Source organism: Talpa europaea (genome assembly GCF_964194135.1).
Source record: "Talpa europaea genome assembly, chromosome: 7".
Classification (NCBI taxonomy): Eukaryota; Metazoa; Chordata; class Mammalia; order Eulipotyphla; family Talpidae; genus Talpa; species Talpa europaea.
The window spans coordinates 117,763,421-117,780,128 of record NC_140074.1 but is presented as its reverse complement, the minus strand read 5'-3'; the positions used below and the strand labels follow the sequence as shown (position 1 = coordinate 117,780,128).

The 16,708-nt window shown below is 55.2% G+C and overlaps 1 protein-coding gene across 1 annotated transcript; it reads left to right on the top strand.

The window, feature by feature from the left end:
* Positions 1-276: 276 nt before the first annotated feature.
* Positions 277-15,241, top strand: GPR179 (G protein-coupled receptor 179; the record flags this gene model as incomplete). Its single annotated transcript, XM_084237975.1, has 12 exons — positions 277-1,067; positions 2,342-2,450; positions 4,397-4,484; positions 4,909-5,144; positions 6,002-6,070; positions 6,459-6,568; positions 6,855-7,090; positions 7,273-7,411; positions 7,978-8,083; positions 8,618-8,764; positions 10,166-14,063; positions 15,192-15,241. The coding sequence occupies 12 exons, from the start codon at positions 277-279 to the stop codon at positions 15,239-15,241; spliced, it is 5,979 nt and encodes a 1,992-aa protein (XP_084094101.1).
* Positions 15,242-16,708: the final 1,467 nt, after the last annotated feature.

Below are 16,708 nucleotides of genomic sequence, written 5' to 3'. Positions count from 1 at the left end.
GGGAAGAGTGTGTGCTAAGAGTGTTTGGGATGGGGGGCACACAGAGAGAGGAGGAGGCAGAGCCCTCATGCCTACATCCAGAAGCCAGCTGATGACGTTACAGAGAAGAAAAAAACAGGCAAGGGAGCATGTGTGTGAGAGAGGGAGGGAGAGAGAAGAGGTCTGGAGGCAGCCCCAGACTGCAACCAACCTCTGCCTGGCCTCCCCTGAGCCACCTAGCCTGAGCACCTAGCCACCGGGTGGCCTGGACGCAGGTCCCTGAGCACTGTCCTGAGCATGGGCACCAGGCCAGTGGCTATGCCCCCTTCCATCTGGGGGCTGCTGGGCTGCTGTTTCCTTTGTGACTGGGCTCTGGGGGGTCCACGGCCCCTCCACTCTCTGCCCCCACTGTCCTCCCAAGTCAAGCCAGGATCTGAGCCCAGGTGGTTGCCCCAAGAAGGGGCTGAGGCAGCCCTGGCTTTTCTTTACTCTGGAGATGCCCAGCAGCTGTCGGGGGCTAACTGCAGTGAGCACTACGAAGCCCAGGGTGCAGGAGCCAGGTTAGGGCTCCCCCCAATCCTATGGAAGGCAGCGGTCACCCTTGCCCAGGCTGCCAATTTCCTCAACATGCTGCTCCAAGCCAACGACATCCGAGAGTCCAGCGTGGAGGAAGACATGGAGTGGTACCAGGCGCTCATCCGTAGCGTGGCCGAGGGGGACCTGAGGGCATATCGGGCTTTGCTGACCTTTAACCCTCCGCCTGGGGCCAGCCACCTGCAGCTGGCCCTACAAGCCACCCGAGTGGGAGAGGAGACCATCCTTCAGGACTTGTCCAAGAACAGACGACGGGAGAGTCCAACCGGAGGCTCAGACACCCCTGCTCTGCAGAAGCGGGTATTGACCAACGATCTAGGGAGCCTTGGAAGTCCCAAGTGGCCACGGGGGGATGGATATGTGGGGGACATGCAGCATGTGAGGTTGTCTCCCCCCTTCCTGGAATGCCAGGAGGGCCGGCTCCGTCCAGGCTGGCTTATTACGCTGTCCACCACCTTCTATGGACTCACGCCAGACCTCAGCCCAGAGGTCAGGTAAGTGGGTTGGTCAGGATTGGATGCATTCATGCAGGTGGGTTGTAGGGGCAAAACTTAGCCAGATGTGCATGTACCATTTGGCAAACACATGTGTGTCAAGGGGCACAGATGTATGTATTTTCATTCAGCTGTGTATATTTGCAGCGAACTCTGGGAAACTGTAACTGTGTTAACACATACAGGTGTGGGTGTACATACTGTGTCTGAGTCAATCCATTTACATGGAGGCAAGCACATATGGATGTGTGCAGGTGTTTAGGGACAGCTGGGCATAAATCTCACCCCCAGACCTGAGTAGTGGGTGTGAGGCAGGAGAGGGTATGGTTGGATGGCTGTGACAGCCATGCACCAGCTGTCTGGGAGGAGCAAGGTGGGCACTCCCTGAGTTAAACCCACTGCTCTCTAGCAATCAAGAGATGTAAAAGGAGGCTCCTCCAAGGGAAGGACATTCTTGGGGAGAGGCGTGGAACTGCCCTTACTGTCCAGGAGTTGAGTGGGTTCCCCAGGGTCATGCCCAGGCCTATATACTTATATCAAGTAGGTCCCTCAGTCCTGCACATCCTGCCCCAGGGGCCGGTGATAGTCCCTAAGTAACTGACCTCCTGCCTCGGCCAGCGTAAACAGTGATTGTGAGTCCCAACGGAAAGGAGGCAACAAACGGGCACAACACTACTAGGCTTTCAACAATCAGCATTGTTTTTCCAGCTATGTGTCCCCATTCATTGTCCCCAGAAAGGTTCCCCGACAGACCGACAGGCTCCTTGCCAGCTCTCTCTCCACTCAGCCTAAAGCAGGGTTGGGAGCCCTTAGGTCAGGCCGCTAAGAGCTCCAGTCCATATCTTCTTTGCTGTGATCAACTCAGGTCTGATTTGGGCAGAATGAGGGGGTATTTAATAGCTGAGGTCTGTGTGTGTGTGTGTATGTGTGTGTGTATGTACAAGCAGTGGGGAAGTGTGAAAATTCAGAGAGCTCATCAGAGTTCCAGTTCCCATATGTCTTGACATGTTCCCTATGATAAGACCCAGGAAATGATAGGATGTTGAAAGTTGAGGGAAGTAGGATGCGATCTAGAAGGAAGGAATTTGTTGCAGAGACAGCGAGGGTTAATAGCACTAGAGAAATGAAATACGTGTGTGTGCTCTCTATCAGCACACTGCAGTCACTGTGCTAAGGTGTGCAAAGCTTGCATTGTCCCATAGCATAGGAGCCAGGGGCACTTGTCCACCTTGGCATCCTTCACTGTACCGCTAACTGCTAATTCACTGCCCTAGGGGGCAGGTGCAGATGGACGTAGACCTTCAGAGTGTGAACGTCAACCAGTGTGCCAGCGGCCCGGGCTGGTACGCTAACACACACATGTGTGAACTCAACAGCACCCAGGTAAGGATAAGGGTCCTGCTGACCTCCCCATTTCCCATCACTGCCACCATCCACCTCCCAGGAGCAGCTGACAGAGGCACACCAGCCTCTCAGGATTTCAGGGATGAAAACAAGATGAGATACCAGGCTTTTTTTTTTTTAAAAAGATTTATTTATTGATTGATTGATACATACATACATACAAGCACTGGGTCCAGTCAGAAGCGCGGGAGGGTGAGAGAATTCACCAGAGCCAGAGCGGGGAGCAGAGCAGGCAGAAGGACCGAAGTACACTGCTGAGGGGGGCAGCGGGCGGCAGGAGAGGTCTGCGCGCCAAGTGGGACCCTCCTCCGGTGGCCGGGGAGCAGCTGGGGATCGAACCGGCGCTGTAGAGGCTGCGGGCAGCTTCGCAACCCAGCGCTCAACCGCTGCGCCACCGGGGAGGCCCGAGATACCAGGCTTTTTAAAAGTCACTTACAGCCTATCTCCATCCCCCACCTAAGAGAGCCACCTTCATTCCTTTGACATCTCAATGTGCCCCCCTGTTTCCTCTCCCTTCTAGGGCCTTCCCCAGGTGCTCCAGGATCCCTCCCCGGGACCACCTTCTGAGCCCCTATTAATTATCTGCTTTCCTTCCCCTGGATCATATTCTCCATGTCAACAGAGTGCTGGGCTCCCTCTGGCCTGTGAAAGATACTCTGTTGGTGATTGTTAAAATACGGGAACTTGCTGGTAGGGGTGTAGGAGGAATCTGATCGAAGAAGGAACTCAAAGAGCACTGGAACTTGTGAAGGTGATGGAACCCAGGCCAGATGCGGGCAGAATCAAAGCCACAGATGTGAGAAAATGTGGATAATGGAAAGCACTGACTGATAATCCTAAAAGCCCAGTTCTGGGGCACTGGGCAGCCAGAGAACTAATTCAGGCCATGCTTACACTAATTGCATGCTTGTTCCTGAGCTGAAGCGAAGCCCAGGCGAGCCTGCAGGTTGCTGGGAGGTGGAGGGTGGGGGAGTGGTTTGGGCATCTGCTGTTCTTCAGGGCACACATGTTTGGAGCTGTAAGCCCAGAGATGGAGAAGGCCCCCATTGTCCACTTTTAAATCCAGCCACCCTCATGTCTCCCAGCACACACCACCTGAGTGTGCAGATTGGCAGGAACAGTGCCCTTTCCAGTGAACCAGGCAAGAGAGGAAGCTGGACCAAGAGAGGAAGCTAGACCACCCTCTAGCCTTCCTTAGCCTTCTAGGTGAAGTCAGGGGCTAGGTAGGGATTGCCCAGGGTTAACCCCTTCCTTTGCCCCATAGAAGGCAGTTCTTAGTCTAGTCTCTCTCTACAGCAGATATGGCCTCATCCACGCACTCAAGTCCCCAGCTCTGAGGTCTGCTTTGTCCCTTGCTGCACAAATATCAATGAGTGGAGATAGAATAAAAAGCTGGCCTTGGCGTCCCACCAGCCTGGCATTACCTGGCATTAAGGCAAGGGAAAGCAGTCCTGTGCTGAAGCCAGATGGTCCCTAATGGAGGAAGCTGCTCCCCCATGGAGACCTTTTCAACCCACCTGTGCACCAAAGAGGGAGGCTGATGGGAACCCTTTGAAGCAGGATGTGGGCACACAAGGTGTGACCGGGCTTGGAGTTCTCCCCACTTCCACCTCCCTCCAGCACCTTGCTCTAGCAACAGCTGGGCACTGGGCAATGAGACCTATGAGGTTCCTGTCACTGTTGGTCTGAAAAAAAGGGCAGTCTGTCCTGGTACTCTACTTGGGGGTCTCTTTGAGAAGAGAGGAAACAGTGGGGGCTAAGAGTGGGGTTTCTGGGATAGGGAGGGTTCCCAAGGTCTAGGGAGTACCACTGGTGGGGTTCCTTGTGTGGACCCAAGTGCCATGGCAGGAAGGTAGAAGGGCCCTCCATCTCTTCCCAGGGGGAAAGTCCCATATAGATGCCTATCATGTGTGTCCTGCCCACAGTGTGTCCCCCTGGAGGGCTGGGGCTTTGTCCTTGGCCGCTACCTCTGCCGCTGCCGACCTGGCTTCTACGGGGCAAGTCATTCCGGGGGTATGTGACTGTGAGGGCCGGGCAAGGCTTCTCCAGGCTGGGCTGGTTGGAGAGGGCATCTGGGGAAGAAAAGCTGATTGGGGTGAGAGAGTGGGAGGAAAACTTGTGGGGCAAGGGCAGAAAGTGAGAGAGAATCAGGAAAGGTAGGCAGAGTCCAATTTGGGGGTGTCTGTGCCTTCTGAGAAAGAGCCTGCACCATGCTGATGTGCTGCAAGTTGACCTCGAAATGAGCCCTGGCCTTGCATCACTTCTTCCTGCCTCCCCTGGGGGTACCCACTATCTTATTCCTGCCCCTACAGACTATATCCCAAGGGCCACAGACCACAGGAAGGCAGGAAGGGGGGCAAGGGGACCACTGGGAGAGAAGGCTGGGATCTCGGTATATAACCACACCCCTCTTCCTGCCCCATCTTGTTCTTTATAGGGTTAGAAGAAAGCGCCACCCAGCCTACTGGGCAATTTGGGTCCCTGCAAGGCAGCACAGAGAGGCTGCTGCGGTGCCAGCCATGTCCCAAGGGCTGCACCAGCTGCACGAATGCTACCCCCTGCCTGGTGGAGGAGGCCCTGGTGCTGCGGGCATTGGTGCTGGCCTGCCAGGCCTGCTGCATGCTCGCCGTCCTCCTGAGCATGCTGCTCTTCTACCGCTACCGCCGGAGCAAGGCAAGGAAGGCCCACACCTCTCTCCTGCTCACGAGTCCCGCCCACCTGGGGTCTCTGGCATCAATTGGACATCAGGGACTACCTAACACTAGAACTCAGGAGAAATGGCATCTGGTCTTTGTTCTTAATCTAACTCAGTGTGTGACATTAGACACATGACTTCCCCACCTTAGACCTGTTTCCTCTTCTGTAAAGTGAAGACACTGGACTTAAAATGCACTGTGTAGGCACCAAGGGAAATGATCTGGATGCTCATGCAGCTTCCAGTGGAGGGAGGAAGCAGACACGTAAATAAAGTAACACACAGGGCTGAGGAGGGAGGCGTGCTTTGATTGCTGCAGCAGCTCAGAGAAGGGATCCAGTTGTCCTGCCTGAGATGGAATGGGAAAGACTTTCCCATGCAGCCATTAGCCAGGTTTGAAGGTTAATGGGATATTTATGGGGTAAAGAAGGAGTTTTTTGTTTTTTTTTTTGTTTTTTTTTTTTAAGAAGGTGTTATTGACATGGGCTACAGTAGTCTGACCCAAAGCAAAGCTTGATGCAATGCATGAGAGCCCTTCTCGCTCCTGCAGCCTCTGGCTTGAGCCCAGGCCTGTAGCTAGGCCCAGCTGGGACTGGGAGGGGCATGGGGCTGGTGTGGCAGCCAGTCACGTGAAACTTTGGTCTTAGCCAGGCTTAGTGCTGATGGCATTAAGAGCCTGTGCTGGGTATAAGGGGGGGGGGGTATGGTGGGCAGAATGGGGGAGGTGAAGCTTTAGCCCAGAGCCACCGAGTGACCATTAAACAGGCCTGAGACCCTCCTACACCACTGTCTGGGCTCTATCTTCCTTACATGCCTCTCTTTCCTGGGTTCACAGAGGATCCGGGCATCTGGAGTTGTTCTGCTGGAAACCATCCTTTTGGGATCCCTGCTGCTCTACTTCCCTGTGAGTTTATGGCTACAGGCTGACTCTACCTCCCAGGATCCCCCACCATCCCAATCTGGCACCCTCCAAATCCCGGAGTCCTTTTTTAATTTCTGCCCCTCTTGGGGGGTTTCAAAGACCTCAAATTCCCCCTATTCATAGCCACCAATGGGAGACTAGTCTAGTGAGCTTTGCAGCCAAACAGTCCTGAGTTAAAAGAGATCTATCACCTTACTGTGTGACTTAGAACAAGTTACCTAACCTCTCTGATACTTCAGTTGCTCTATTGCAGAATGGAGGTGATGATGCCTCCATTGCAAGGTTGTTAGGGTTAGCAAGGTGCATAGCACCAGCCTCACACATAGTGGAAATGCAATGCAGAGCAGCTGCGTTGGTCTCGCCCCACCAGGTCTTCATCCTGTACTTCAAACCCAGCGTATTCTGCTGCATCGCTCTCCGCTGGGTCCGCCTACTGGGTTTCACCATCGTCTATGGCACCATTGTCCTCAAGCTTTATAGGTAGGTGCTACGGCAGACCTTGCTCTTGCACTGCTCATCCCAGGCCACCCCTGCTCGGTTATGGAGTGGAGTTAGTTCTTCAGCATCAGACCCTCATTAGCTCCCCTGTGGCCCCAGGACCTGGCCCCATCACTGTAACCATTCCCTGCATTAGGCCATAAGAGGAAGTCGCCAGCCATGGAAGGGACAGGCCAGAGGTGTGTGTAAGAGAGGGAAGAAATGGCGAAGCCAAGGCCCTGGCCTGCTCTTGCCGCTCCTCCCCACCTCACCATGCACGCTCTTGCAGGGTGCTCCAGCTGTTTCTATCTCAAATGGCACAGCGAGTTTCCCACCTGAGCAGCAGGCGGCTGCTTCAGCGACTGGGGCTGTTCCTGCTGCTAGTGCTGGGTTTCCTGCTGGTGTGGACAGCAGGGGTCCTGGAACCAGGCCAGCACACACCTCTGGTGACCCAAGGCCAGACTCCTGCAGGCCGCCGCTTCCACCTCTGTCACCACGGCCACTGGGACTACGTCATGGTCGTGGGTGAGTTGCTTCCACTGAGCACAGCCTCACTCTGACCCCCAGCCTGGCACCTCCGTGGGTCCTCTTGCCCTGGCCCCCCCCCGGCATGGTACCTGGGCCCCTGGTTCACGCTCCCCCCTACAAAGAAAGGGACGCGTGGCTGCTGGGGTGGTACCCAGCTGTCCCTCCCTACCTCCTTACAGCCGAGATGCTGCTGCTGTGCTGGGGCAGCTTCCTCTGCTACGCTGGCCGGGCTGTCCCTGCGGCCCTCCACGAGCCCCGCCATCTGGGCATCGCCCTGCACAATGAGTTGCTGCTCTCCTCTGCTTTCCATGCAGCCAGGTAAGGACAGCCCACCTACCATGACTCCTCCCACCGGAGCCCTCCTCACCTCTCCCAGGTCTCCATCCCACAGCCAGCCCTGCAGCACTGCTGTGCCTCAGCAAGAAGAGGAAGTCACCCCCCTCGTTCTCTCCTACCACACGGATTCCCTTCTGTGCCCCATGTCTCACCCAACACCCAAGAAGGGGACGTAGCCCCCACACTCCTAAGTCTTCCCTAAGCCACTATCCAGGACCCCACACCCTCCTCCTCACACAAGCTCAATTCTCCTCATCTTCTTTCCCCTGCGCCCCAGCCATCCCAGCAGCAGCTCAGCTGGGGATGGCAGAACCCTCCCAAGGGCAGTTCAGAACAGTTGTGAGCAGGTCTGTGCTACAGGCAGCCAGAGAAGGTGAGCTGGAGTAGTCTGGAGGGGGTGCAGGGACCTGGATCCTAGAGACAGCAGGGAGAAGGGCGCCTGCCCCACCCTCCACCCAGTATCTCTAGAGATCAGGACTGTTGAGCCAGTGTGACAGGAGAGGGGAAGCAGCTGCTGGCACCCACAGTTCACATTTCCTCTCCCACAGGTTTGTGCTGGTTCCCTCCCTACACCCGGACTGGACCCTCCTCCTCTTCTTCTTTCACACCCACATCACCGTCACTGTCACTCTGGCTCTGATCTTCATCCCCAAGGTGAGTCTCCCCCTTCTGAATGGAGGCTGATCCCAGCCCCTTCTTAAAGGGCACTGTGGCGCTATTGCTGCTGCAGCGCCCCCTCCAGGTCAGAGCAAGGATGACATCTGGGGAGAGCTTCCGGCCTCTAAGCAAGGAGTCCACAGAGGGGTGGGGGACTGGGAGAAAGCTATTATCTGCCTCCAATGCCTGAGCAAATGTAATAAGAGGTAGTGCTGGCGGGATCCTTGTAACACTGTTGGAAGGTCAGTGGACTCCAAAAATCCACTTAAATGTAGCTACAGAGATAGAAGGGGACACTGTAGGACATGGCTGGGAATTATGGAGTACCCCACACCTTCTCCCCAATGCCTGATCTACAGAAAATTAGGAGATCGAGGGGGAGCAAAACTTGTTCAACCCCCCACAACTCCAAATCAGAGAGGCAGGTGAAGATTCCCCAAGGAAAGACATACTTCCTTGGGCGGGTGGGAGGAGTGCGGGGGAGGAGGGTGGCCAAGGTGAGTCTTTTCCCATCATGCCCACCCTGGCCAGTTCCGGAAGCTTGGGGCGCCTTCCCGGGAGGAGATGGTGGATGAGGCGGGTGAGGACGAGCTGGACCTGCAGCTCTCAGGCTCCTACCTCAACAGCAGCATCGCCTCAGCCTGGAGTGAGCACAGCCTGGACCCTGGAGACATTCGGGTGTGTGTTGCCCTCCCTGCTCCTTTAGATACTTTTATGGACTGGGCAAGAGCACTGCCCCTCCACCTCCCTGCTCCGAGCCTTCCCTCTAAGATTGGCCTCCCCCACTTCTCTGCCATTACCTTAAACCCTACCCTTGACTCTTCAACAGAGGCCACACACCAACCAAGGGGAAAGACCCCAAAAGCCCCAGAGCTCAGATTCCTGTGCTGCACATGGCAGGCAAGTTGGAGGCAAAGCAGCTAATGGAATTCCAACACCTGGCGTCCTCCAGTCCCACACAGCAGGGGTGTCATGAGGGCCAGACTAAGAACCCTCATCCCCTTGCACACTGGGGAGCTGGTGACCCTAGCGCCCTGTTGGGGCTGATGGATCTGGCAGTTGTGGTGACCAGGGATTTCCACGCATGGATCCTCTTTCCCTGGACCTGGCAGATCATAGAAAAAGGGGAGTTCCTCCTGAGTCTTACATCGGGAGAGCATCCTCTCTGATTTTGCTGCTTAAGTGGATCATTGTACTCAGGGACGCCAAGGAAAGGCCCAGTGGTAAAAAACAAGGAGATCTGGCGGCCTAAGCCCATGTGTCATGAAATCTGAGATGAAGGAACGACCTCAGGAAGCCATCTGCCTCCCCTGGGCCTCTCCCCCTGACTCATCCACATATCCAAACTCCCTCTTTGCCCCAACTGCTTCTTCTTCTCATCCCCCTTCCGTCCCCATCACCCTCTCAGCCCTGCCTTCCCTGCCTCCCCCACCTCTGCCCTCTGCGTGTGGACTGAACTGAGACCTTTGATCCAGCAGGGAGGCCTGAGTGGCTCAGTGCCACAGCAAAGGCCCCTCCCTCCTCCAAGTTTCCAAGCAAAGTCAACCCACTCTCCCTATGCTAGCTCTGGAATCCAAAGGATCAAACACTTTCAAAGCCCGTTTCATCATTTATACCCAAATATGGCCCTTCCCTGCCCCCTTGTCCCATCAGTCTCATATCCCCCTCTCAAGGAGGCTGAGTGGGCAGCCAGTTATGGTAACTTTAGAGAAGAGGCAGAGGCTCAGAGAGGTCAAGAAAATAACCCTAAGGCGCATGATGGCAGCAGCCTCAAACCCAGATTTCTATCCCCTCCGCTGGCCATTTCCCACCCACTCTAGCGATGAGGGTGCACCCTGCATCCTTGGGGCCAAGCGGTTAGGCAGGAACTAGACTGGCACTGGTCTTGCAGCAATGGAAAGGTGAATCCTGAGCTACAAACACAGGGAGGGGACCTAACTTGATGGGAAAGAGATCCCCCTGGGGCAAATGATCTAAATGAAGACTGAGGGGGAGAACAGTTCTGCCAGGGATGGAAAGAGCTGACTGTCCACCTCACAGTCAACTCTGATTTCCTCTCTCCTCCCTCCCTCCCCTCAGGATGAGCTGAAGAAGCTTTATGCCCAGCTAGAGGCCTATAAGACCAAGGAAATGGCTGCCAACAACCCCCACCTGCCCAAGAAGCGGGGCGGCTCTCGACAGGGCCTGGGCCGCTCCTTCATGAGGTACCTGGCTGAGTTCCCCGAGGCCCTGGCCTGGCAGCACTCCCAGGACTCCCCAGGGCGCAGCAGCATGCCTGGCTCCTCCCGCCACAGGCTCCTCAGCTCCAGCTTCCAGGAGCCCCAGTGGAAACCAGCCCTCCGCAAGTCCCGCAGCACCTATGAGCATGACCAGGGCAGGGAGCAGGACCTGCCTCTCCTCAACTCGCTGCTGAGGAGCAAGCTGGCCAAGAAAGCCTCGAGAGAGAGCAGGGAGTCGGTGGAGGAGCCCCCTGTCCTGGGCTTCAGGTCCATCAGCGCCCACAATCTGACAGTTGGAGAGAAGCTCCTCAGGGCCCCGCCCACCTCGCTGCAGAAGTCGCTCAGCGTGGTGGCTGGCTCCAGGGAAAAGGCCTTACTGGTGGCTAGCCAGGCCTTCCTAGAGGAGACCTATAGGCAGGCAAAGGAGCAAGAAGAGAGAAAGACGGCAGAGGCGGCCATGGCCAGCCCAGTGTGGAGGCCATCAGCCAGGAGGCTCGAGCAAGCTCAAGGGGCTCCCCTGTCAGCCCCACTTTCCCCTGCCAAGAGCAGCAGTGTGGACAGCCCCCCTCCCTCTGGGAAGCTTCAAGAGGATACTGTGAAAAGATCACCCCACCCACCCATCATGCACCAGGTCCCCACTCCCATCTTGGCCCTGTCTGGGCCCTGCCTAGGAGAACCACATACGCTGTCTCCCACCTCCACCTTGGCCCCAGCTCTGATGGCAGCCCCAGGCCCTAGCCTGGCACCAATTCCAGTATCCCCTCAAGGCCCCAGTGTACTCACCTACATCTGCCCCTGGGAGGATGCAGAACTGCCAGTCAAGAAAGAAAATGTGGCTCGAAAAGACCCCTCAGGGCCAGAGCAAGGCAACCACTCCTTGGCTCCTGCTCGGGCCAAGCTCTGGAGGGCCCTCTCCATTGCTGCAGAGAAAAGAGGGGGTGAGGAGAATGGGATGGACGTAGGGGATGGGCACCTCCAGACAGATGAGGACAGGCCCAAAATCATCTCTAAATCCCACGGCCTCAAGACCCAGCAGGGATCCATGCGCAGTCTGGGACTGGCCATCAAGGCTCTGACCCATTCTAGAAGCACATACAGAGAGAAGGAGAGTGGGAAGGTGGTCCCTGGCAGGGAGAAGGGCAGAGCATCAGGAGAGGGTGCGGGGGCATGCCCCCAGTCTCCCAGGCCAGGCCGGCCCAGGGCAGTGAGTAAGCAGACTGCCCTTGCCCCCAGTGATGATGAGTCCCTCCAAAACCAACAGAACGCTCACACCAGCAGGATGCTCCAGGTCTGCCACCAGGAGGGTAGCAGGGAACAAGACGACAGAGGCAGGAGGACACCCCAGAGCCTAGGGGAGGAGAGAGCTGAGAGAGCAGTTAGAGCAGGGCCTGCCCCACTGAGGCAAGTCAGGCAGAACACAGTAGGGGACAGAACGACTGAGCGAGCAAAAGCAGCCCCCATAGGTGGGCAGGAACTGTCCAAATCTGGCCGGCAGTCTCTGGGCAGTGCTGACAGCTGTGTGGCAGAGGTGTGCCCCTGGGAAGCCATTGAGTTAGAAACCTGTCTGCCAGACAGTAGCAACAAGGCCGAAATCTGCCCCTGGGAGGTGAGTGAAGGAACCCCTGAGAGCAGGGCATTAAGAAGAGATCTACAGGACTCTCAGGAGGAAAGGGGGAAAGCCCCAGAAAAATCAGAACCCAAAGATGTGGCTGCTATTGCTCGGAAGAAGCCAGAAAGGCTGGTCAAGAGGCAGGAGGCAGTATGTCCCTGGGAGAATGCTGGTCCTGGGGGTCTGTCCCCTCCGGACTGTGACAGAACCAAGGGCAGGTCTGAGGCAGGGAGAAGCATGGAGGCTAGAGAGGTAGAGAATGCAGGACTATCCCAGCAAAAGCTGAAAACATTCTTCTGCAAAGAACAGAAATCAGATGGAGACTTGGAGTTTCTTTGTCCATGGGAGAGGACAGATTTCCGGGGCCCCTCAGCAATCTCCACTCAGGTCCCAAGAACCACTGGGGACCCAGGGTGTCTGAGCACTAGTGTTGTGGAGGTGTGTCCGTGGAAGGCGGGGGACACTCGTGCTGTCAGGAAAACAGAGATCTGTCCCTGGGAGCTGGGTGACGAGGTAGCCGGGAAGGAAGTGTTGGGTGACGGGACGGGTGGAGAATCTCTCCAGGGAATGGGAAGTTCTGAAGAGAAGGTGGGACAAACTGGGAAAACAGCGCAAGAGTTAAGTCACTGGCAGGAGTCAGCGTGTCCCTGGGAGGACACAGCCCCTGGGCACTCCAGCCCATGTCTAGACAGTGCTTCATCCAGAGCTGGTGGCCTCAGCCAGGGAGGAAGTAGAGCCACTCAGGGATGTCCACAGGAAAATCTCAGGCCAGGGGTCACACCTGCCAGGGCAGAGACCTGTTCCTGGAAGGTAGGTGAAAGAATAAGAGAAGACTGGACAGCGGGTTGGGCATCAGGAGAAGACTCTCAAGAGGGTAAGGAGAAAATGCCTGGAACATTAGGAATCAAAGATGCCACTACTTGGGAAAAGCAGGAAGCAGTCTGTCCTTGGGAAAGTGTGGACCCTGACAGCTTCTCCCCACCACGAGCTCAAAACAGAGAAAGACCCAAAGCCAGTTTCCAGGCATCAGGCCTTGTGGGAAGCAAAATTGCAGAGATCTGTCCGTGGGATGTGGAGGGGATCCTGCCTGGTGAGAAGGCAGAGATCTGCCCTTGGGAGGCGGGCACTGGAGCAGGGGAGCAGAGAGCTTTGGGAGTTGAGGCCACTAGCAAGATGCCAGACCACGTAGGAAAGGCTCCTGCAGCTCCTGGACCCAGCGAGGTGGCTGTTCCTGCCCCAAAGGAGCCGGAGAGGCCAGCGCAGGAGCAGGAGGTGGGTTGTCCCTGGGAGAGCATGGGTCCAAGGGGCTCCTCTCAGCATTCAGACACTGGCAGACCAGAAGTTGGGTTTCAGGAACTGGACCGTGTGGGGTACAGGCAGGCCGAGGTGTGTCCCTGGGAAGTGGAGGAAGTGCCTGCCAGTGAAAAAGCCCAGACCTGTCCCTGGGAATTGAGTGAAGTGGCTACTGGGAAGGGACTAGAAGAAGGCGTGGGGAGTGACTCAGCAGGGCAGAGGGAGAAGACTCTAGAAAAGGGGCAACTCACCTCCCTTGAAGACTTATCAAAGTGGGAGAAAAAACAGAGCCTGAACCAGGAGGCTATTGGTCCTTGGGGGAAGGAACCTCGAGCCCAGGTCCTCAAGGTTGCAGACTTGCCCAGCCCGAGTAACAGAGGGGCAGAAGGTTGTTGCCTGGAAGTGAGTGACGAGGCATCTGAGGGAGAAGACCTGAGACAGGACCCACAGATGAATGGAGGGATCCCAGAACATGTAACACAAGAAAAAGCTCCTTCAAAAGCCAGAGAATTCACTGCAGAAGACGAGAAAGAAAAAAGTATCCAGTTCCAGGCGGAGAGCATGGCTCCCGCAGGCTCCCTCTCCAGCACTGAGCAAGGGGAAGCTGGCTCTCAGAGACTGGTCAGTGTGGAGGGCAGGACGGCCGAGGCATGTGCAGTGGAGGCTCCTGCCCTGGATGTGCCTGCACCTGACAGTGGTGACAGAGCTGAGACCCTCTGCTTGGAGGACACTGAGAGACTCCCTGGGAGAGGGCTGTCAACACACCATGGGAAAGGGGACTCTCCAGAGAAGGGGAAAGCCCTAGAAAAACCAGAGCCCAAAGTTGTGGCAGTTCAGGAAATGCCAGAGAGGGCAGGTAGGAAGCAGGAGGCTGGGTGTCTCCAGGAGAGCCAGGACTGTGGGGGTCTGTCTCCACAAGCAGCTCCACAAGCTTGTGACAGAAGCAGAGGCAGTTCTGAGGCAGCAGACGGTATGAGGACCAGCGGAGCCCAGGTGTGTCCATGGGAAGCAGAAGAGGCTCCCTTTACCAAGAAAGCAGAAATCTGCCCTTGGGAAGTGAGTAAAGAAGCAGAAGAGACAGGAGAACTGGAACAAGAGGTGGACAGAGATTCCCAAGAACAAGGAAGGAGGTTCCCTCAAAAGGCAGGATCTGGAGGGGCTGAAGGACACTTTTCAAAAGAAGTGGCCCAGGTCAGCAGAGAGCAGGAGACAGTCTGCCTTCGGGAAGGCACAGATTATGGGGAGGAAGACTCTCCAGACACCGACCAGCCCAAAGTCAGTCTCTGTGCAGCAAGAAGTATGGTGAGCAAGATGGCAGAGCTGTGTCAGTGGGAAATCACAAATCCAGAAGGAAATAAAATAAAGGGCACCATGGCAGACATCTGTCCTTGGGAGGGAACTGGAGCCTCCTCTGAGGAATCTGACCTCCTGCTTTTAACAGGCACTCAGACAGAAATATTTTCTCCTACAGCCCCTGAGAAACCGCCTTGCCTTTTAGTCCACAGGCCTCCAGGGAGCTTCCTTCTAGAAAGCAAAAGCCCCCACCCCGAGGTGAGCAAGTCAGCCAATACTTCTCTGGAAGGTGTCAAAGGACTCCAAGGGCCTTCAGCACTTGGAACAGGAACTAGCTTAGCCACAGATTCAAGTCTCCAAGAAGCTGAGGCTCAGAAGTCTTCCTCCTTGACTGAAGAACAAGAAGTGGTTTCTAAAGTTCCCTGTGAAGAGGTACCCCACCAACAGTCTATCCTCGGCTCTGGGAGTGATAGCTCCATCAAGTGAAACATCAGGCGACTAGCTTTTAGGGGCCAAAGTCCTGTCCAAGTCCTAGGTGTTCCCAAAGAGCTGAATGAAAGATCCTTGGCTACTTCCCCTCCCCAAGGCCAGGAGTCAACTCATTCCAAAGACAACTTGTTCAAAAGGGTGCAGATTGGGCCCGACAGAAAGTCCTACCTGTCTTAACTTCTGACTCTTCTTCCTGCTCCAGGGAACAAAGGCTGGACCCCTGCTTCTAACAAATCCTCCCCCTGCAGCTAGAGCAGTCAACACAAACCATGTCTGTGTCTGGACACTTGCTTGTAAACAGATGTCAGGGACGAATGGAAGTCAGCAGTGCCTGTTCCGTGCTTTCTCCTAGGGAGGCCGCATGCTTAAGCCTACAGAGCACTATTTTTAAAAGAAACCAAAACCACATAAGGCATTAGCTATACAGGTAACCATAGGGAGTTTAAGAAGTCACTTAACTCAAGCACAAATATAAATTGGGGAAAAAACTCAGGCTCAAAAGAGGTGACTGAAATGCCAAAAAAAACCTCATTTTGAATTTGGAACTGCAGTTTCTGCTTTATCAACCCTTGGACCTAGCCTGCTTGACTAAAGTAGACAGTCAATATTTACATCAACATCAACAGCTGGCATCCTTAGTGACAGAGAGCACAGGAGGAAAGACAATCGCTCCAGGCTTTCTCCACGCTGGCTATGGTAGTGTTCTCCCTCCCAGACACCCCCTCCCAGTTTAAGGAGTTTGCCTCTTGGGTAACTTGATGCTATCCCCTTCCTCCTGCACCATCTCTTACCAGTCTCCAGGGTTCATCTCACTGGCTCATTCTCTGCCTCCTAATCTTTTAGTGCTGCCATCAAAGGGACCCCTTTGTTGCCACTGCTGGTGGGACCAAGGGAAATCTGTAGTTCTGATGCAAGAACCACCCCAGCTCACTGGAGCAGTAACATTAGTTCCCTTCCTGAGAAGCACAGAAATACAGGAGGTGCTGTTTCAGCCAGGACCGTGATCATCCCCACAAACAGCACTGGGTCAGGTTAGAGGCCTGGTGTCAAGGGCAGTGTGTATCCATAAAGCATTCTTAGGGAGCTCTCTCTCCTTAGCTCGGCTGTTTTCTCGAGTCAGTTGAGGCAATCCTGCTTAAGCAGCCCTAGATAAGAGCACTGGAATTAGATGATACTACCAGAGGGAAACAGAGGAGAAAAACATTGGCCAAAAATGTTCCAGAACTGTTAGGGGTAAGGTGGAGGAAACAGGCAGGCTAACCATGGAAGAGCTGGGCAGGGGCACTAAAGAGGGCAGTAAGTCCACCCTTTTGCCATACAGATATTAATGCCATTCACAGGGAAGAAAAAGACAAAACAGGACCAAATACCCAAAGGGGGGAAAAAATGATTCTGCATGTAAATACCCTGAAAGTAGCAAACAGCTCCATTTCCACAAAGAGCAGGAATGGAGTGATCAGCTCTTGAAGGGAATAGGTGCCCTCTTCCCCTGTTGAGACCCTTCAACTTCCCCAGGCCCCCACCTGGACCTCAGAACAGTCAATGCTGTATTTTTGCTCTAGGTTCCAGCTACTTAACCTGTTTCCAAGCCAGTGAAGACGTGGTTAGGGGCACACCTCAGAATAATCCGTTGGGTCTGGTCTAGGCGGGAATAGAAAAATTGTCCCTATATTCACCGTAGTGAAGTAAGTCATAGGGAAAGAAATAAAAAACTCTTTT